Here is a 21,512-nt window from a genome sequence, read left to right as displayed (position 1 = left end):
ACGTTCGGCACGTGGCTCGCCAGGGTAAGCACCCTGGCGGGCCGGGCCAGTTTTATTTACCTGCCGACGCGGCAGGTTCGGCCGATCGCGGCCCCCACTGGCCGCGGTTCGCCGTCCCAGGCCAATGGGGGCGGCGAGAAGCGGCGTGGGCGAGCGATGTGCTGGCCGCGGCTTCTCGCCGCCCCCATTGGCCCGGGACGGCGAACCGTGGCCAGTGGGGGCCGCGATCGGCCGAACCTGCCGCGTCGGCAGGTAAATAAAACTGGCCCGGCCAGCCAGGGTGCTGAACGTTGCCAACTCCTGCTGTACATTTTGCATTTAGAATTAAGGTTTTGCTTAAAAAAAAAACATGTTTTGATCTCTGTGAAAAATATAATTTCTTACTATTGGTTATAAAGAGTTCATGAATGTGTGAAAGGAGTATATCAAACCTTTCAGGGACTAGTTGGCATAGTATTCTTATTTTTAAAAAGGTCTCTTAACATCTGTAGATTTAGGGCCATCTAAAGGGTTTTAGTTTTCATTATTAAACTTTTAAAAAGTGTTTAACATCTAAGAGCATAATATTTAACATTCAGATAGCAGCTCAATTTAAATTCAAAGGAAGTGTAACAATTCTGTCCTCTTGTGTATAAGAATGAATAGTTTTACATATTCTACCTTCCAATTATTTTATAACAAAAAACACAACTAAGAAACTTACAAGCTTTCAAATGCTTCCAGAAGTTCCTGGGTCAGTTTACTTGTATTTTAGACAAACAATCTTTTTTAAAGAGGTTGACAACTTGATGGAGATAAAACCAGTTGAGAACATCTAAAGTAGGGATAATGAAGATAGTTGCTGTCTTTTAAAGCATATGGCTTTAACAAAGATAAATATAGGTACCTAAAACAAATGTCACACTTGTGCAAATATCTGGACTCAGACCTAGAGATGCTATATTGTGAAATATTTGGTCACCCTCTGGTAACTGAAGCCATGTCCTAAGTGTTGTTTGACTGGCAGGCTAGAGAATGCCAATATTCAACATGTTAATCAGAAGAGAAGTAACATGTTGGTAATGTATAATCATTCTTCAGAGTACAATAAGAGATTACAGGAATGTGGCTACTGTATAGTGCATACCAGATACCTGGCAGGTATGCATTCCAGATTATTGAATTGTTAAATATTATTCAAGGGTAGAAGTTATGGGTTTTGTGGGCTGAAAAGTCTTGAACCAGTCACTTAGGGCCTGATTTTCAGAGGTGTTAAGCACCCCCAGCTCCCATTGACATCAGAAATTCCGGCCCCAAGTGACTGGCTAGGAAACCTACTTCTCAGTTTAACCTCACATCTCTGCGATGGGGAAATGAATTCTTATCTCATGGTGGCATTGGGATTTATTTAACATTTGTAAATTGCTTTGAGATCTTGGTATTAAAAGTACTATATAAAATGAATATTATTGATTTATAGAGCTGGTCAGTATGAAACAATTTTATTCACAAGAGATTCGGAAGACTTTTTGTCCAGATGTATTGTGTGCTGACAGTAGTAATGCGCTTTGTCCAGTGTTGGGTTAGCAGTAGGGGCCAATTCTGCTTCCAGTGGAGTCAGTGGCAAACATCCCATATACTTAAATGGAAGCAGCATTGAGTTTTTATTTAGTGCAGAATACTATTATTTAAAGAGATGTTGCATTCCAGTGGGTGAAATGTCTTTTTAAACAGTAATAAAGTTTGTGTCCAGTTGTTTAAGTATCTTTTTGTGTTTGTCTTCAATAATTCTGTCTCTAAGTTGAGTTTACTTCTCTGCCACTTGAGTTTGCTTTTATCAGATTTGTTTTTATCTTAGCCTGCTTGATAAATAACAAGAGTATCGCTGATAGCTGAATGATTTAAAATTGTGTTTTCCCCCCCTCCAACAGGGCATCTGAGTAAAAGAAAAGGAAGGAAAATGAAATTCCTATTCTTAATAGCTTTCATCCATCTCTTACCACAATGCACCGGGAAACCTTTAAGCTGGGATGAACACCAACATTGCCACCAACACACATTCAAAGAAATTAAAAGAGAAATAGCTGGGTATTCCGATATTGCCAAGGCTATTATCAACCTTGCTGTTTATGGCAATGCCCAGAACAGATCATATGAAAGACTGGCACGTTTCGTTGACACCATTGGACCTAGACTCAGCGGCTCCAAAAATCTAGAGATGGCCATCAAATACATGTTCAGTGTCCTGCAGGAGGATAGGCTGGAAAATGTCCACCTGGAGCCTGTAAAAGTGCCTCACTGGGAGAGGGGAGAAGAGTCTGCTATGATGTTGGCACCAAGGAACCACAGCATTGTTATATTAGGACTTGGAAGCAGTATTGCAACTCCTCCAGAAGGTAATACTTTACTACCTTTTGACTTTATTATATGTTACTTTTAAAAATCAAAATGTATAATGGTACTAAAAGAATCTTCCAAATCATGTCAGTAGACAAGCTAGTCCTCTCCCTCTGCCATAAAAATGCTGCGAGCCAGAGAGAACTATCTTTCTGGAACTTTCTGTGTGAGGTGTTACAATAGGAACTTGCACTGTATTTAACTGGAGTTGGCAAAGCTCCTTAAGTTTGGCCTGATTTTTTTTTTTTTATTATTATTATTATTATTATTATTATTATTATTATTATTATTATTATTTATTATTGTTCTTTGAACACTAAAACTGTAGCCTGTTCTCAAAAGAAGTCATCTCTTTCTATACCTGTCTGCTTGAGGTTTTGTCATGATTGCCAATTAAAGGCAAAATGGTAGTCTGCCTCAGTGACTATTCTGCTTCTGGTAATTTAGAGAAATTTGGACTTCCTCAAATCAGTTTACTGAACTGTGGTGCCTCAAATGCTAATGACTTGTGAACTCAGCTTTCTAATCTAGACAAAAAGGATGGGGCAGCATTGTCCAGGGAGTCGTACCAGATACAACTATTGTGTGTTCCTCATATAGTCTTATTTCCATAATACTTTATGCTATTTAGAATTATCCTCTGTGAAAATAATCTTGGTTATGAAAGCTGATCAGTAAGTTTTAATAAAGGCTAATTTTATTTCTTAAACTGTAAACTCATCTTGGCAGGAGAGAGGTGTGTGTATGCACACGGAGCGCCTAGCATATGATGAGCACTACTGAAATACACATTGTAAAAGGAATTTCATTTTTGCTTGGGAAATTTTATATTACAGCATGCAAGTAAGGGACCCAGGACAAATTGGAAATTTAAAATGTAAATCGAAAATCAGTGTCATGATTTGGTGTCAGGACAACTTGTTGTTATACATTTGTCAATTTTGGAGTGGAAGGGGAGATGATGGTAGTGTTGCCAGGTGCCCAGTTTTTGACCAGAAAGTCTGGTTGAAAGGGGACTTGTACAGTGTCCGGTCAGATGTACTGATCAGACATCAAAAGTCTGGTTACCGATGGGGGAGGGAGATGCTGAGTCATCAACCTGCGCCAGTCCCTGCTCAGCTGGGGCCACCTCCTACCTGCATCTCATCCACTCAATGTGCAGCGGCAGTCAAAAAAAGCGAACAGAATGTTGGGAATCATCAAGAAAGGGATAGATAAGACAGAAAATATCATATTGCCTCTATAGAAATCCATGGTACACCCACACCTTGAATACTGCATGCAGATGTGGTCGCCCCATCTCAAAAAAGATATATTGGAATTGGAAAAGGTTCAGAAAAGGGCAACAAAAATTATTAGGTGTATAGAACGGCTTCTGTATGAGGAGAGATTAATAAGACTGGGACTTTTCAGCTTGGAAAAGAGGCGACTAAGGGGGGATGACTGGTGTGGAGAAAGTAAATAAGGAAGTGTTATTTTCTCCTTCTCATAATACAAGAACAAGGGGCCACCAAATGAAATTAATAGGTAGCAGGTTTAAAACAAACACAAGAAACTATTTTTTCATGCAACGCACTGTCAACCTCTGGAACTCCTTGCCAGAGGGTGTTGTGAAGGCCAATACTATAAATGGGTTCAAAAAGGAGCTAGATAGATTCATGGAAGGTAGGTCCATCAATGGCTATTAGCCAGGATGGGCAGGATTGGTGTCCCTAGCCTCTGTTTGCCAGAAGTTGGGATTGGGTGACAGGGCATGGATCACTTGATGATAACCTGTCTGTTCATTCCCTTTGGGGCACCTGCCATTGGCCACTGTCGGTAGACAGGATACTGGGCTTGATGGACCCTTTGGTCTGACCCAGTATGGCCGTTCTTATGTTCATGAGCAGTCAGTCAGCAGGCTCCACATCAGGCTGCAGCTCCCGTCCCAGCCCCCTGAGCAGAGGGAGCCCAGCTGTGAGTGGGGGTGGGGAGAGAGCAGTGAGCGATGGTGGGAGGAGGTAGAGGAGCAAGCTTGGGGCAGGGCCTGGGGGAAGAGGTGGAGCAGGGTGAGGGTCTGGTTTTCAGAAATTAGAAAGTTGGCAACCTACGATGGGGGGTAAACTAGTGCCTAAAATGAGAAACAATTAAGAAACATTAGTAAAATCAGCCTACTAGCCCATAATATTTATAAGGCTTAGGCCTGGTCTACACTACCCCCCAAATTCGAACTAAGGTACGCAACTTCAGCTACGTGAATAACGTAGCTGAAGTCGACATACCTTAGTTCGAACTTACCGCGGTTCAGACGCGGTCCACACGCGGCAGGCAGGCTCCCCGTCGACTCCGCGGTACTCCTCTCGCCGAGCTGGAGTACCGCAGTCGACGGCGAGCGCTTCCGGGATCGATTTATCGCGTCCAGACCAGACGCGATAAATCGAACCCAGAACTTCGATTCCCAGCCGCCGAACTAGCGGCTGGGTGTAGACCTGGCCTTAGTGTTTGTAAAACATATTTATAGTGTAGGTTAAACCCATTCATTAGGTGTTTAGTTTTTTTTCATCCATTCCACTTCCTATCCAAGCTACTTACAAAGAAAACGAAAACCTTGTTCCCACTCTCAATCAAGAGTCATTGATGAGCACCTCAGTAAGAAAACTAGTCTATGCACAATTTGCCTTCCTCAGTTATTTACACTTGCCTTGTCTTACTCCTCTAGTTTTTTCAGGGAGACACTAAGTTTGCACCTTCTTAAATGGGCTCTACCTCTAATCAGGTTCTTCTCCTTCATTTGACTTCAAATGCGCTGACTGTTGAAATGTAATTGCTGCAGACAATAGTCTGGCTCCCAGCCAGGAGAACTGTTTTGTCAGGAGAGGTTGGCTTGGCATTGATTTGTGCATATATGGGGAAGCTGGCAAGGGTATCACCTGATAAAGAGGGAGGACGTGGTCATTCTGGGGTTATTGGCCATTTTCTCTCTAGCTGAAAAGTAGAGAGGAGCAACCCTGCATGTAGGGCCTGCATTAGATGTGGGCATGAAGAGGCTGTCTGCTTTCCTGTGCTCAGTTGGCCCCAGGACTCCCAAGAGAAGCGGTCAGAGTAGTCAGGGGCAAAGGAAGCAGGCTGACCTACGGAGAAAAAGATTCCATATTGTAGCCCTCAATCCATGCGGTGAAGCAGAAGTACTCTGGACAGCCCAACGGACACTGACTGACTCCCTCCTCCACCCCCAAAGAATGGCGTGGGGAAGAAAATGAGCAGAGAAATGTATAGGGTTTAGTTTTCAGTATGATCTATATTCTCTTGTGCATTATGTGATTAAGTAAAGGAGCAAATGTGTTTAGACTTGAGCAAAGTGTCTGAGTGTGAGTCATGTGTTTCATAACCACTGCATGCCTCCAAAGGAAAGTAAACTATGAACCAGAAGCTTCATACCTTTGGGGTGGAGTTCTGGGAACGGGAGTGTTTAAGTACAGGGGAGTTTGAGGAGTCCGGATTTTGCCCAGAGGGTCTAGGTGGCTGGACTGCAGGTTGCAACTCTCAGGAGGGAGTTAAGGGGGAGTGATTTATGCATTATGGGCATGTGCCTAGGGACCCTGGGATTGGGGCAGTGGCTGGGCTCTGTTCAGGCTTTGTAAGCTGAAAACACCCAGGGACTCAGAGGTGTGGATTCCTCTCAGAGCAGTCCAGGGGGTGGCTGGAAGGGAGAACCCAGCCAACTTTAACTAATGTTATGTCACCCCAAGATCAGTCTGTCTGTTCGGGCTCTGACACTGGGGAAGATATGCAGAATTGCTAAGTATTAGTGAGCTCTTGCACTCTCTCTGATAGTTGAAGTAACTGCTCAATTTAGGAGGTGCCTGGAAGGGAAATCCCCACTGCACAGGACTCCTAAGACAATCCAACAAGGGGGGTTAGAAACTGTGCTGCTTAGAGAGGTGCCCACCCTAACAAGCACCTTAGTTTCAAACTTGAGACTGAAAATATATTGTCAGGTCTGGTCTACACATAAGGCAGCTTACGTCGACCTAACTATGCAAGTGTCTGCACTTAAATTTCACTCACGCCGAAGTAACTGCCCCGCTATGCTGACTTAATAACTCCACCTCCACGAGCGGTGTAGATGTAGTTAGGTCAACTGTAATTGGCTTTCAGGAGCCATCCCACAATGCCCCATGCTGAAAATGCTGGGGATTGAACCCAGTGCCTCATACATGCAAAGCATGCACTCTACCACTGAGCTACTATAATCGATACACGCGCTCCTGGTGAGGACGTGCACCACCGACACAAGGAGCAAAGTGTAAACATGCACAAGCGATGTAATGACTGTGGCGGCTGTATGCCAACGTAAGTTAGGTCGACTTAATTTTGTAGTATAGAAATGGTTTCAGACTGTTTTCTAAGATGGTGTTTGTCATTTCTGACTCCTGGGCAATTCATTTCCCAGACCTACTCCCTCTCTCCCAGATAGTGCTGTTTCCTGTGTCCTAATTCCCAGAAAAGAAGGAAGGAAGGAGCTACAGTAAATCACTTGTGAAATATTCTAATTAGTCCCCTCCGAGATTCATCAGCATTATTGATTTTTCATTTTATCCAAGAAGTTGTGGGAGTGTTTCATCCTTTGCTTGAAATACTGTAACTAAAAGTCCATGAAGCAACATCTGAGTCTTCTAGCACTGAATTGCTATTGGCTCATGGGAATGAGCATTTTAAAGATCCACAAATGTCATGCTTAGTTTCTCTTTGAAAGAGACATCGCTGAAAACCTGCAGATTCAGCTATTAGAACTTCCCAATCAATGTAATGTTGATTTTCTCCAAACTTTTACAGAATAGCTTGTCTGAAGACTCATTTTTTTGGAAATGCATAGAACAATTCATTTGATGTTGGAGCATTCCCAACGTTTTGCTCTGCTGGGGAATGATAACTTTCACTTAGGGTCTGATGCACTTTGTCAAGGAAGCAAAAGGCAGAGCCTTTTTGTCCAAGGAAGATGATGCAAGGATCAGACCATTTTTGAACTCCAATCTCCATACTTTTTTACACTCTTTCTGTATGAGTAATATAATAAATATAGCTACAGTTACTGCTAACCTGCTTCAGGGTAGTACTACCTGGGCTAAGTATTATGTCAAGATGCCATGTTTCCAAATTCAGTCTTTTAAATAAATAAATAAATACATAAATAAAATGAGGTAGGGAGGGAAGGCTAGAATGCTTTAGTAAAGAACAAATGTATTTTCACTTTGTGTACTCCAAGATTTTAAGGTGTTTTGCTCAAATGAAAGAATTTCCCTTTGAGCAAAAAGTAAAGATGGGAAAATTTCAGCCCCAAAGGTAAAGGTTTAGACAATTATTAGGAGATTAAAATGGAAATTGTTTTACAGTCTTAAATTGTTCTTTCATTTTTAATTTTTTTTATTGTTGTTACTTTTATAAAGGGTTTTCTGCTCCAGAGCTGATTTTTCTAAGGGACTTTTCAGTTAGTTTCTTCCTTGTCAGAGTAGATAGGGAACAGTGAAATTGACTAGACACATAGTAGAAAATAAGCAGCCTGGAAAAAATACAGAAATATGTATTTTGTAAGCTTCTTCAATTTCAGTAATAGTGGTATACTTGTAACAATAGTAGGTCCCAACTTTCAGAGAAAAATGTAGTTTTCCCCCCCTCAAGTTGACACAGTTCCTTTTAAGTATCGCAGGTGCTTTAATTCCTTTGAGAAATCTGTGACATTTGTCTGCGGGGCTCGGTTTCAAGGAAAGGCTGGCTCAATAATGGAGGTTCATCAGAGACCTAGTTTTCACTTTTCCTTTGATCTAGCCATAATGCCGAGACTCTCATGTCTGCATTAGTGAGGCCAATAAATATCCCTATGAGTCTCCCAAAGAGGTCAGCAGGAGTTGAAAATACTCAGCACCTCATAGGGCTGGGTTCAGAGCTAGCATCTTAAATTGAATGTTACCAAGAGCTAACAAGCTAGAGGTTTACCATATTTAGGCATTGTCCCGATCTTATTTCCAGTGCTTCAATATTGGCAAAACATACAGATTCTATATAGAGACTGTGTTGATTTCCAGTAGTACTGATTATACCCCAAAAACTTTGAAGGAAAATAGATATAATTGCTGCTTTGGGGATCCCATAATTGAGTAAAAATAGTAGTTTAGCAGATGTTCTACCATAAAGCTATCAAAGAACTCGTATTTGTGTATGTTAAAATGAATTTTATATTTCCTGATAGATATCTTACTCTGTTATCTCATTTTAGAGATAACACATATAACCTAACTTAAACATTTCCTATAGCGAGGAATATTTTCTGATTTCTATTTATTTTTTGTTTCAAAGAAACTGAAATCTAAAGAGAGGAAGGTATAATATTTTAGCAGAAACTAGGGCTGTTGATTAATCGCAGTTAACTCACACGATTAACTCAAAAAAATTAACTGCGATTAAAAAAATTAATTGTGATTAATCGCACTGTTAAACAATAAAATACCAATTGAAATTTATTAAATATTTTTGGATATTTTTCTACATTTTCAAATATATTGATTTCTATTACAACACAGAATACAAAGTGTACAGTGCTCACTTTATATTATTATTTTTGATTACAAATATTTGCACTGTAAAAATGATTAACAAAATAAATAGTATTTTTCAATTCACCTCATACAAGTACTGCAGTGCAATCTCTTTATCATGAAAGTGTAACTTACAAATGTAGATTTGTTTGTTTGTTTTGTTTTTCAGTGCAGTTATGTAACAATGTAAAACTTTAGAGCCTACAAGTCTACTTCTTGTTCAGCCAATTGCTAAGACAAACAAGTTTATTTACATTTACAGGAGATACTGCTGACTGCTTCTTATTTACAATGTCACCTGAAAGTGAGAACAGGTGTTCGCATGGCACTTTTGTAGCCGGTGTTGCAAGGTATTTATATGCCAGATATGCTAAACATTCATGTGCCCCTTCATGCTTCGGCCACCATTCCAGAGGACATGCTTCCATGCTGATGATGCTCGTTAAAAAAACAATGCGTTAATTAAATTTGTGACTGAACTCCTTGGGGGAGAATTGTATGTCTCCTGTTTTGTTTTACCCGCATTCTGCTGTATATTTCATGTTATAGCAGTCTCGGATGATGACCCAGCACATGTTCATTTTAAGAACACTTTCACAGCAGATTTGCAAAATGCAAAAGGTACCAATGTGAGATTTCTAAGGATAGATAGAGCAAGGTTTAAGAATCTAAAGTGCCTTCCAAAATCTGAGAGTGACAAGGTATGGAGAATGCTTTCAGATGTCTTAAAAGAGCAACACTCAATGTGGAAACTACAGAACTCAAACGACCAGAAATCAACCTTCTGCTGGTGGCATCTGACTCCGATGATGATAAAAATGAACATGTGTCGGTCCACTCTGTTTTGGATCGTTATCGAGCAGAACCTGTCATCAGCATGGAAGCATGTATTCTGGAATGGTGGTTGAAGCATGAAGGGATATATGAATCTTTAGTGCATCTGGCACGTAAATATCTTGCAATGCCGGCTACAACAGTGCCATGCGAATGCCTATTCTCACTTTCAGGTTACATTGTAAACAAGATGTAGAGCAGCATTATCTCCTGCAAATTGTAACCAAACTTGTTTGTCTGAGCAACTGGCTGAAGTAGGACTGAGTGGACATGTAGGTTCTAAAGCTTTACATTGTTTTATTTTTGAATGCAGTTATTTTTTGTACATAATCCTTCATTTGTAACTTTCATTATAAAGAGATTTCACTACAGTGCTTGTATTAGGTGAATTGAAATATACTATTTCTTTAGGTTTTTACAGTGCAAATATTTGTAATAAAAATAAATATAAAGTGAGCACTGCACACTTTGTATTCTGTGTTGTAATTGAAATCAATATATTTGAAAACGTAGAAAACATCCAAAATATTTAAATAAATGAAATGATATTCTATTATTGTTTAACAGTGAGATTAATTGTGATTAATCTTTTTAATTGTTTGACAGCCCTAACAGAAACCAATTGTGGCTGTTTAAAAACAAACACTGTTAACAAACAATTATTGGCTCTGATCCTGATCCTATTGAAGTCAGTGGCAGTTTTGCTACCAACTTTAGTGGGAATAGCCCTATTATTCCTAAAATTGTGTTGACATCTGTAGTGATGCTATTAAGAGTGAGTACATCAAAACCAAATTGGCTGTTTAACATTAAGCTTCATAAGCAAATCAACAAAATTATTGGTTTTTCCAAACAAAAGGACCAAATGGGTGAACAACATGTAAAATTTTGAAGAGAGAATATACTAGCAAGGACCCTTCATACACCTTAGTGCACCTCACTGGGACAGTCCTAATTTGACCCAAGTAGGTTCACACAAGGGTATTAAATTAGCATATTTGTGTTATTTAAAGATGTAAATGTTTGGGAGTTTTTTGGTCAAGCTTCAAGGGAAAGTCAAATATTGTGCTGGTTTTCTACTGAATTTTTCCATATAGCTTCCAAAATGTTGTTAAAATGTAATCTATTCAAAACCATCTGGAGGTTTAGAACTCAAATGAAAGAGTGATTAACAGTGAATTAAATATTGAATAGAGCACAGCACACAAAGTGTTGTCTTTAAATCTTTAAAATCAAATATCCAGATGTCACATTTATTTTGTCTGACCAAGTGGACACTGAACTGTAAAGAAAAACCTGGAGTGGTATCAATAAACTCATGATGATCTTGTAATACTGGTATTTCATGCACCATGTTATGCAGTGGTTTAACAATAAAAAGTCACATTTCTCCTACAATTATCAAAAATTGTAATTCTATTTTTTCTATTTTTTTCTAAATATAATGTTTGCAGGTCTCCTTTAGTGTATGATTACTGACATGATCCACAAGTAGATACCACAAATGATGTCAGAAAGCTCTCTGACATTAAAATTTATTTGAAAAGTTTTACGTTTTACGTTTCTGTCTAACAAACTGTAACCATATCAACACACATACTCTAGCTTGAGTAGTAGAGGCCTGCAGTTTTGGTGCTGACAATTCCTAGTTCAATCCCTACAGGTGTCCATAATATCTTTCTATAGATAGCCCTACTCTATTACCAAATCCCGCCAAGATGAGACTTCAGGTTGTGTGAGCATTGGACATGCAGAGCAAGCTTGTTGAAGACAATGGAGTAGTGTCCCAGTGTGAATAACAGCCTGTTACTTACAGTTAACAGCATTATTCCGTTGGCTTGCTTGGTGCAGAGCCTTGTGTTTGGGGCGAGGTTCAATACCCACTAAAAACTTTGCTGGCTGTACTTCTGTAGCACAGTTCTCTGCATTTGCTTAAACCAAACTGCTACAATAAGATCTAGTATTTGTTGGAAGATGTAAACAATAGACTTTTTTTAATAATGCATAGGGTTTTTTTCTTTTTTAAAAGAAGTGTACAGTACATTTAGTCTGTGAGCTATGCATCATCATAGCTAAATAGCCTCATATCCTCTTGGATACCCTTTCTATGTAATTTTATGTTTATGAAGTAATTCTTCTTGCTGTTCCAGGCGGTAAGTGAAATCACATTTTCCAAAAGCATCTTCTGATTTTACAGAATCTCTGATAAGTCTTCTGCTTCACTGCATTTTCCTACTTTGGTCTGCACTTCCTTCCTCCCACCCCCCCCTTAAAATGCTTACTCCCCCCCCCCATCCCTTTGTATTATAATTATCCTCAATACGTATTTGTTTGTGTTGGCCTAGCAGAGCTGTTTTTGAGGATTAATTATAAGTATCATTAATTATATTGCAATACATAGTAATAGTTTTCAGAAGGATAAAATCTAGGATGTGAAACTTTTTTCTTCTTCTTCCAGCAGTTTGACACCAGGTTTAACTTGCCTGATTTCTTTGGAAGACCAAAACCTGGGCCAGGTTTGCCAAAAGACTTGCTGAGTTCTGTGGGGCTCTTTGGCACAGCTGAGCTGATTTCTCCTTTCAGCTGGAAAGCAACACAGTGAAAAAGTGTCAAATTTGAGCTCTTAATCACACACTTCTCCGTCCTTTTATGTCTAAAATTTGAGATAGGAATAATGCTGAGAAAAGAAGGTGTCCGCACAGCAGAGCTCAAAGCTCAGTAGAAACAGGGTCCTTTCCTCCACCCAATTTAGGAAACTCCTTGGAGTAGGCCCATTTGAGTGGCTCACCTTCTAAATGCCCTGTTTAAGGTGTGCAAGGGTGAGCCCAACCACCATGGACCTTTTGAGGACTATTGCAGAGCAGCTTTCCTTCTGCTTAGTTTAGGATATACTCAGAAGCAGAGCTTCTCTCCTGTTCCTTCTGTGCAGCAAACTACACAGGAAAGGAGCTCTTCTATTACTTTTTATATTTATATTACAACAGCATCCAAAAACACCAGTTGGGAGTAGGCCTCCATTGTGCTAGGCACTGTGCAAACACATAGGAAGATATCCCTGCATTGAAGGGTTTATAATCTAGGGTGGATCTTAAAATCTGAACAGATAAGACATGGGGTGAGGGACAGAAGTGCAACATACAGAGATATGTCTAACAGATTCCTGGCAAACATCATCCTAGTGCCAAGTTTTAGGCCTGGTCTACACTAGGAGTTTATGTCGAATTTAGCAGCGTTACATCGAATTAACTCTGCACCCGTCCACACAACGAAGCTATTTAGTTCGACATAGAGGTCTCTTAAATTCGACTTCTGTACTCCTCCCCAACGAGGGGAGTAGCGCTAAATTCGACATGGCCATGTCGAATTAGGCTAGGTGTGGATGGAAATCGACGGTAATAGCTCCGGGAGCTATCCCACAGTGCACCACTCTGTTGACGCTCTGGACAGCAGTCCGAGCTCGGATGCTCTGACCAGCCACACAGGAAAAGCACCGGGAAAATTTGAATTCCTTTTCCTGTCTGGGCAGTTTGAATCTCATTTCCTGTTTGGACATCGTGGCGAGCTCAGCAGCACTGGCAACGATGCAGAGCTCTCCAGCAGAGATGGCCATGCAATCTCAGAATAGAAAGAGGGCCCCAGCATGGACTGATCGGGAAGTCTTGGATCTGATCGCTGTGTGGGGCGATGAGTCCGTGCTTTCTGAGCTGCGATCGAAAAGACGGAATGCAAAGATCTACGAGAAGATCTCAAAAGCCATGGCAGAGAGAGGATACAGCCGGGATGCAACGCAGTGCCGCGTGAAAATCAAGGAGCTGAGACAAGGCTACCAGAAGACCAAAGAGGCAAACGGACGCTCCGGATCCCAGCCCCAGACATCCCGTTTCTACGAGGCACTGCATTCCATCCTAGGTGCGGCCGCCACCACTACCCCACCACTGACCGTGGACTCTGAGGATGGGATATTGTCGACGGCCGGTTCCTCGGACATGTTAGCGGACGGGGAAGATGAGGAAGGAGATGAGGAGGACGAGGCAGTCGACAGCGCTTACAACGCTGATTTCCCCGACAGCCAGGATCTCTTCATCACCCTTACAGAGATCCCCTACGAACCATCCCCAGGCGTTAACCCGGACACAGAATCAGGGGAAGGATCAGTCGGTAAGTGTTTTAAACATGTAAACATTTATTTTTAACAGAACAGGAATATTAACAATATTAACAATGGGTTTTTCATGATTACTTTGCCCTAGGCACTTAACGTTTCAGTCCTTGGCAGTGCAACTACTGAAAAGAAATCTAACAATGTCCGCTTTAGCATGATTGGTTTGCCCTAGGCGCTCTACTGTTTAGTCCCTGCCAGTGCAGCTACAGTAAAATCCAGTCTATATGTCCGGGGATAGAGCAGAAATCCTCCTGGGACATCTCCACGAAGCTCTCCTGGAGGTAATTGGAAAGCCTTTGCATCAGGTTCCTGGGGAGAGTGGCCTTATTGGGTCCTCCGTGGTAGGAAACGTTTCCGCGCCAGGAGACAAGCAAGTAGTCGGGGATCATTGCCTTGCAGAGCATGGCGGCATACGGCCCTGGTCTTTGCAGGCTTTCCCGAAGCATCCTTTCTTTCTCGGTCTCTGAAATCCTCATCAGAGTGATGTCGCTCATGGTGACCTGCTTTGAATTAGGTAGGGGAATGTTAGTATTGGGACTGCTTGCCTGTTCCTTTACAGAACGGTAACCGGCGGTTTACAGCCACGCGGTGGAGGCGGGAGAGGGGCAGCATACAGGGATCTTTCCCTGGGACAGCCGCGAGGGGGTGGGACAGGGGCAGAGTTCATGCTTGCCGGATTGCTGGCAGCAGGGACTGGCATTGCTTTGAACGTGAAAGGAGGCCAGTGCTATTATTAAAGTTTTAAGCAGCCACAAGTCTACGGCTTACCATGTCGGCCTGCTACCCAAATTCCGCTGTCCTGCCCCGCTTGTCTGATCTGCACTGCAAGACCCCAGGCACTGAATGCGAAGGCCGAAAATTCGACCTTGTCCTGAGTGTGCATGTGATAGGTGCTGTGCATGGTCTTGTTCACAGAGAGAGACTATGTTCTTTGTTCACAACTAAATTTATCTTTCTGAGGAATTCACTCCCTTTTTCCCATCCCACAGCTGCAACTGTCTCCCAACCCAGCCTGGCATCACACTCCCAGAGGCTAGCGCAGATTAGGCATAGGAAGAAGAGGACACGGGAGGACATGTTCTCGGAACTTATGGTCTGCTCCCGAGCCCAGGCAGCCCAGCAGACCCAGTGGAGGGAGAACTTGTCCCAAATGCACCGATCACACATTGAACGGGAGGAGAGGTGGCGGGAGGAAGACCAGCAGGCAACTCAAACGCTGCTTGGACTAATGAGGGAGCAAACGGACACGCTCCGGCGCCTTGTGGATGTTCTGCAGGACCGGAGGCAGGAGGACAGAGCCCCGCTGCAGTCTATCTGTAACCGCCCTCCCCCGCCACAAAGTCCCATACCCCCCTCACCCAAAGTCCCAAGAAGGAGGGGCGGCAGAGTCCGTGAAAACTCTCACTCCACCCCTGCAGACTGCTCAAGTACCAGAAGGCTCTCATTCCCCAAAATTTGATAAGTCCTTTCCTTCCCGCCTCACCCAAGCCCCCGTCCCAGTTTCATCCCCCAGTTTCATGTGTAGTTGCTAATAAAAAATACGTTTCTGTTAATTACTGTTTCCATCATGTTCTTTTAGAGGAGAGTCTGTTTGAAGGGGGGGACGGGGGTTGGTAATTGGACAGTCACCTTTACCAGGGTACAGACGCGGGGGCAGGTTCAGCAGCAAGGCACACACACATTGCAGTCACTAGTTACCCTGGTCAGTCTGGGAGGTGGTTTTCATGTTCTGTGTGTGTGTGGGGCTATGTGACTTTGTGGCGGGGGAGGGCGGTTAGAGATCTTATGCAGCGGTCCTTATCCTGGATCACAGAGCCACGCAGCAGGGGATCTGTAACCGTCCTCCCCCTGCCCCAAAGTCACATAGCCCCTACACACAGAGTCCCGAACAGGAGGGGTGGCAGGCTCCGTTGAAACAACCAGTCCACCAATGCTGAGCCTGTCATTCCTCGAGTTTAGAAGCGTCCTTTGCATCACTACACTACACCCGCTCCCCACCACAGTCTGCGTCCCAGGTTCAACACTTTACCGCGAAAACAGTAATAAAGAAAACGGTGTTCATTAACAAATTTCAAGTGATTTTATTTTTAAACGTGTGTTGGAAGAGGGGGAACGGGGGGAACGGGGTATGGGACTGGAGAGGATAGTGAACATTAACCGGGTAAAGAAACGGGGGCAGGTTCAGCTTCTCTGTACACAAACTTCATAGTCACAGGTTACCCTGCTTACTCTGGAACCTAGCTTTCAAAGCCTCCCGGATGCACAGTGTGTCCCGCTGGGCTCTTCTAATCGCACGGCTGTCTGGCTGGGCGTAATCAGCAGCCAGGCTATTTGCCTCAACCTCCCACCCCGCCATAAAGGTCTCCCCCTTGCTCTCACACAGATTGTGGAGCACACAGCAAGCTGCTATAACAATGGGGATATTGGTTTCGCTGAGATCACAGCGAGTCAGTAAGCTTCTCCATCTCCCCTTGAGACGTCCAAAAGCACACTCCACCACCATTCTGTACTTGCTCAGCCGGTAGTTGAAGAGTTCTTTTTCAGTGTCCAGGGCGCCTGTATAGGGCTTCATGAGCCAGGGCATTAGCGGGTAGGCTGAGTCCCCGAGGATCACTATAGGCATCTCCACATCCCCAAGAGTTATTTTGTGGTCCGGGAAGTAAATACCTTCCTGCAGTCGTCTAAACAGACCAGAGTTCCTGAAAACACGAGCGTCATGAACCTTGCCCGGCCATCCGACGTTGATGTTTGTAAAACGTCCCCTATGGTCCACCAGTGCTTGCAGCACCATTGAAAAGTAGCCCTTTCAGTTAATGTACTGGCTGGCCTGGTGGTCCGGTCCCAGGATAGGGATGTGAGTTCCATCTATAGCCCCACTGCAGTTTGGGAATCCCATCGCGGCGAAGCCATCTATGATGACCTCCATGTTTCCCAGGGTCACTACCTTTGAGAGCAGTAGCTCAATGATTGCGTTGGCTACTTGCATCACAACAACCCCCACGGTAGATTTGCCCACGTCAAAGTGGTTCACGACTGACCGGTAGCTGTCTGGCGTTGCAAGCTTCCAGAGGGCTATGGCCACTCGCTTCTGGACAGTCAGGGCTGCTTGCATCCGGGTGTCCTTGTGCTTCAGGGCAGGGGACAGCAACTCACAAAGTTCCAGGAAAGTCCCCTTCCGCATACGAAAGTTTCGCAGCCACTGTGATTCATCCCAGACCTGCAGCACTATGCGGTCCCACCAGTCCGTGCTTGTTTCCCGGGCCCAGAATCGCCGTTCCACAACATCAACATGACCCATTGCCACCATGATGTCCTCGGCGCGGGGTCCCGTGCTTTGTGACAGGTCTGTGCCACTCTCAGACTTCAGGTCCTCACCGCGCTGCCGTAGCCTCCTCGCCCGATTTCTCAGCATCTGCCTCTGGGAAAGGTGGATGATCAGGTGCGAGGTGTTGACAACGGCCATAACTGCAGCGATGGTCGCAGCGGGCTCCATGCTCGCAGTGCTGTGGCGTCCGCGCTGTCACTGACCAGAAAAGTGCGCGAACTGATTTCCCGCCGGCGCTTTCAGGGAGGGAGGGCGGGAGTGACGGTTGGATGACGACAGTTACCCAAAACCACCCTCGACACATTTTTTTCCCCAGAAGGCATTGTGGGCTCGACCCAGAATTCCAATGGGCAGCGGGGACTGCGGGAACTGTGGGATAGCTGCCCACAGTGCACCGCATCCAATGTCGACGCTTGCCCCGTTAGTGTGGACTCACAAAGTCGAATTACTGTCCTTAGTGTGGATACACACGTTCGACTTTGTAATATCAATTCCACATATTCGATTTAAGTAAAATCGAACTACTCTCGTAGTGTAGACATACCCTTAGTTTTCCAGATCTGCAGGAGGGGGATGGTAGATGGGATGTTACTAGGAGCACTGGAGTTGGGGAAAGAAGGAAGGGAAGGGGTACATTGATGGGGGTGGAATGGAAGGGAGGCTGGGAAGACGAGGGAGTGAAGAGAATTGGGCCAGCTCTGTGGGTGGGTGTGAGTGGAGCGTGAAGCATGAGGGCTGGGATGGGGCCAGAGAGAAATCTGAGAAAGACTCACAGGAAACAGCCAAGCAGCAGAGAAGGAAAAAAAATATTCTGAATCCAAATGAAAGAAAGCACAGTCTGACATCGCTGATGGTGAAGATTTTGGCTAGGCCTCACAGCCTCCAGCCCTTACTTTGCTGCTGTTTCTGTCATTGTTCCTCTACCTACTGCTGGGAGAGTCTTTTATCTTCTGATGGCTGTCTCTGGCCTTACTCTTTCTCCCCTTAGCCCTCCACAGCTAGGGTGGTGGTGTGTGCTTCAGGCTGGGTGGCCCTTGCTCTGGTCCTGGGGTGGGTGGGGGTTCTGAGTCTCTGAGCTAGATGTCATTGATTTTTGTATCAGTATTTCAGGCAATAGTTTACCTTTTTTTGTTATGTGGTGAAAGTAAAGCTGTGTAATGGACAGGGAAGTTTAATGCAGGCTTGGGTGATGGAATCTGCTGCTTTCTTACACGTAGGCCTAGAAGTATGGCACCTGTTCTGAGCAAAAATTGGCTGGTATGCCAATTTATTTATTTGGCAATGAGATTTTGTGTGTCTAGATCAGCAGAATAGCCATTCCATGGTGTGCTTTGTGAAAGAAATCATAATCCCATAGTAGCAGAGTTTGAAATAGATGAAGTTGTGGATTGTTTGCAGCTTTGAGCAGCTCACTTGCTGCTAGCCAAAACGTTGTCATAACAATGAGGATTGCATTTGTTTCTGTAAGTAGATCTCCAAAAGCCTGTCCTTGTTCAAGACAATGACAAAATGCTCATTGAAAAGGCTTTGGGTCCTAATTGAGTAGCTAGGAAATTAATAGCCCCGACAATTTAAAAAAGACACACATTCCATTTCACTTCAATACTGCTAACCTCTTATTTGAATACATAATTAGATTGACTTTAACCGACTATTTTAAATCTGTATATATGTAAGAATAGGTATTTGCTTTTTAATTATAAATACTCTGAAGAGAGTAGAAGCGAGCTAGAACAACAAATCTCTGACAGTTCTGATGGCTTAGCACACTGTGAATTCAACCTTGTCTTGCCAGGGAGTTTCTCTTAGAATCAATGGTCTGTTGGAAGTGAGAGAATGTCTGTCTATAAAAAAGTTGCCATCAGGCTGCCTGGTAGAGATTTGTGAATTCTTGAATTCCTATAATTGGGAGTAAACATTACTGTAATTTGAAACTCATTGATGATACAAACAGCTGTCCAGTTCAGGGTACTAGGTGTTGACCACTACAATGATTTTAAGTGGTTAAAGGATTTAACCTTGGGGTGAGTAAATTGTCTTTTGGGGTAATTCTACATATATCGATCTGAACTGATCTGCTTCTAGTGTCACATCTGGCAGGCTGGTGCTGGAAGCTGAATCTCCAGAGAGAATTTTCATGACAGGTGTCAGACATATGGTGTTATGACAACTTTGCAGAAATCAGATTTACAGGTAGGATTTGTTTATTAGCCTTTCCTGGGCTGTGAATGAATAGTTCTAATCAGCCTTCCTGACTAAACAAGGATTTAAGACTTTGCTAATGCAGAGTCTACTATAGTTACCTGTGTGCTGTGGCAAACTTTTGTATTAGCCAAGCTTTTAGCATTAGTTATGAACCTACATTTGTGCAATGAAATCTTTTGTATAAAAGTTGGCCTGCAGTAGAAGATTGTTTCCAGTCCGCTTATTCCCACTGTTTTCCACTTTCCTCATTTTCCCACCCCCCATTTATAACATGGCCCTAATTATTATTTCATCTGGAAAAATTGGAGGAGCCTCGTGGATTTGGTTGGGTAGTGGCTCACCCCAATAGCTGTATGCCCTACGACTTATGTAATTTGCCTCACATTGGGTAGTCGGTGCAAGTGAAGGTGCGACTGTAGCATGGGTAGGCATAGCCATGCTAGCTTTAATCTAGCTAGAATAGGTAACAATAGTAGTGAAGACATGGTGATACCGGCTTCTGCACTGGCTACTAGTGTTGCCCACAGGTTGGGGATGCAAAAAGGGCAGTTTGTCCTGGGCTCTCCTAAATTGAGCAGCATTGTGACCTGGTGCAAACTTGAGTGGTGCTGCAACCCCACGGGCCAGGTCGCAATGGCACTCATTCAAATTTGGCCCGAGTGTCTCTCCATCATGATGGTGAGGTGTGGCCAGGCCAAATCTGAGTGGTGCTGCAATCCCATGGGCCAGGTTGCAACGCCTGAACAGGGAACTGGGTCCACGCCATAGGAGCTGCTGCTGGGGGTGGGTGCAGGCAGGCTCACTTTCCAACCCCCTCGTGCCCCAGGGTCTCCCTTCAGTAGTAAGTTTGTTTTTCTGGAGTGTGGTGGGCCTCGGTTTCAGATTTTGCCCTGAGTCCCCCAAAACTTCTGTGGCCCTGGGGGCTAGCAACGCAAGCATGTACATAGGGTCCCCAGCAGGCTTGTACTGGGATGGCTAGCCCATGCTGAAGCCTGTGCTGCCACATCTTCATGATTGCTACACGTCCTAATTAGATTAAATATAGTGCGGGTATGTCTACCCATGTTACAGTCCCACCTTCACTTGCTGTATAGGCATGTACTGTGTAACACCCACCAACAGTGTCTAACATGGGGGGCTTCAACCTCATCCAGAGTAAACACGTCTCATTTCTCAGCCCCTCAGTACCATCTATTCCCTTTTCTTGGCCAGTCTCTGAAAATGACACTCACTCTTCACCCCCATGTGTTTTTTAGTTTATCTGTCCTCTGTAGTATGAGCAGTCCAGCTACCTCATCATATAGGTTGTCTGAGCTTATCCACAGTGCAGCTTGCAGCTGACTTCTGTGACGGGCAATGGTAGGAATAAGAAATGGATTGAAGAATGTCTTTATAAATTCACCAAGAAAATAGAGTGGTGAGACACTAAGTTTTTGGGGATGAGGGACTGTTTATTACCAAAGAATAAAAAGCGTCAGTAAGGTATAATATGAGGCAGTGCCCCATTTTTTGGCAGCAATCCAGACTTGCTCCTCTTTGGGATGAACTACTTGGCCTTTGGTCTCATTGTTACCTTCACAGCTGAAACCCTATTGTCTCTTTTAGTGAAATGCTCCTATTACCTTGTTAATAGATACGACTGATATGCTATAGAATGTGATCTAAATATGCTAATGAGACACTGAATTAGTCGGCAGCTACACAGGAGTGAAGTTGGGTTGTACTGTGGAAAGTACTGTAATTGATACTTTATGTATATCATGCTGCCATTAAGTTAAACATACAAAGAGAAACTTTGTTTTATTTTGTCAAAGGCTAAATAAAGCAAACCTATTTGGGAACAATCAAAAGTAGAAGTATAAAGCTAGCGAATTAAGTTTGTCATTCTGCATTCTCTTTCTTGGGAATAAAAAAATAAGACTCCACAGTACAAAGCTCCTTGATACCTAGCTTCTTTGAAGATCATAAAGGTAATTCTGCATGAATTTACTTAGGGAGTTATAGGTTGCGAGAGATAGCAAGTACCTTCCCTTAAAAA

At 43.4% G+C, this 21,512-nt stretch overlaps 1 protein-coding gene across 1 annotated transcript in view; it reads left to right on the top strand.

Annotated features, from left to right (window-relative positions):
• Positions 1-21,512, top strand: part of CPQ (carboxypeptidase Q) — a 273,989-nt gene that overhangs the window by 36,910 nt on the left and 215,567 nt on the right. Inside the window, exon 2 of the mRNA XM_065399948.1 lies at positions 1,911-2,375. Within this exon, the coding sequence (XP_065256020.1) occupies positions 1,911-2,375 (465 nt within the window). The remainder of the gene's footprint in view (positions 1-1,910; positions 2,376-21,512) is intronic.

Source organism: Emys orbicularis, chromosome 2 (genome assembly GCF_028017835.1).
Source record: "Emys orbicularis isolate rEmyOrb1 chromosome 2, rEmyOrb1.hap1, whole genome shotgun sequence".
NCBI lineage: Eukaryota > Metazoa > Chordata > Testudines > Emydidae > Emys > Emys orbicularis.
This window is presented reverse-complemented; position numbering and strand designations above follow the sequence as displayed.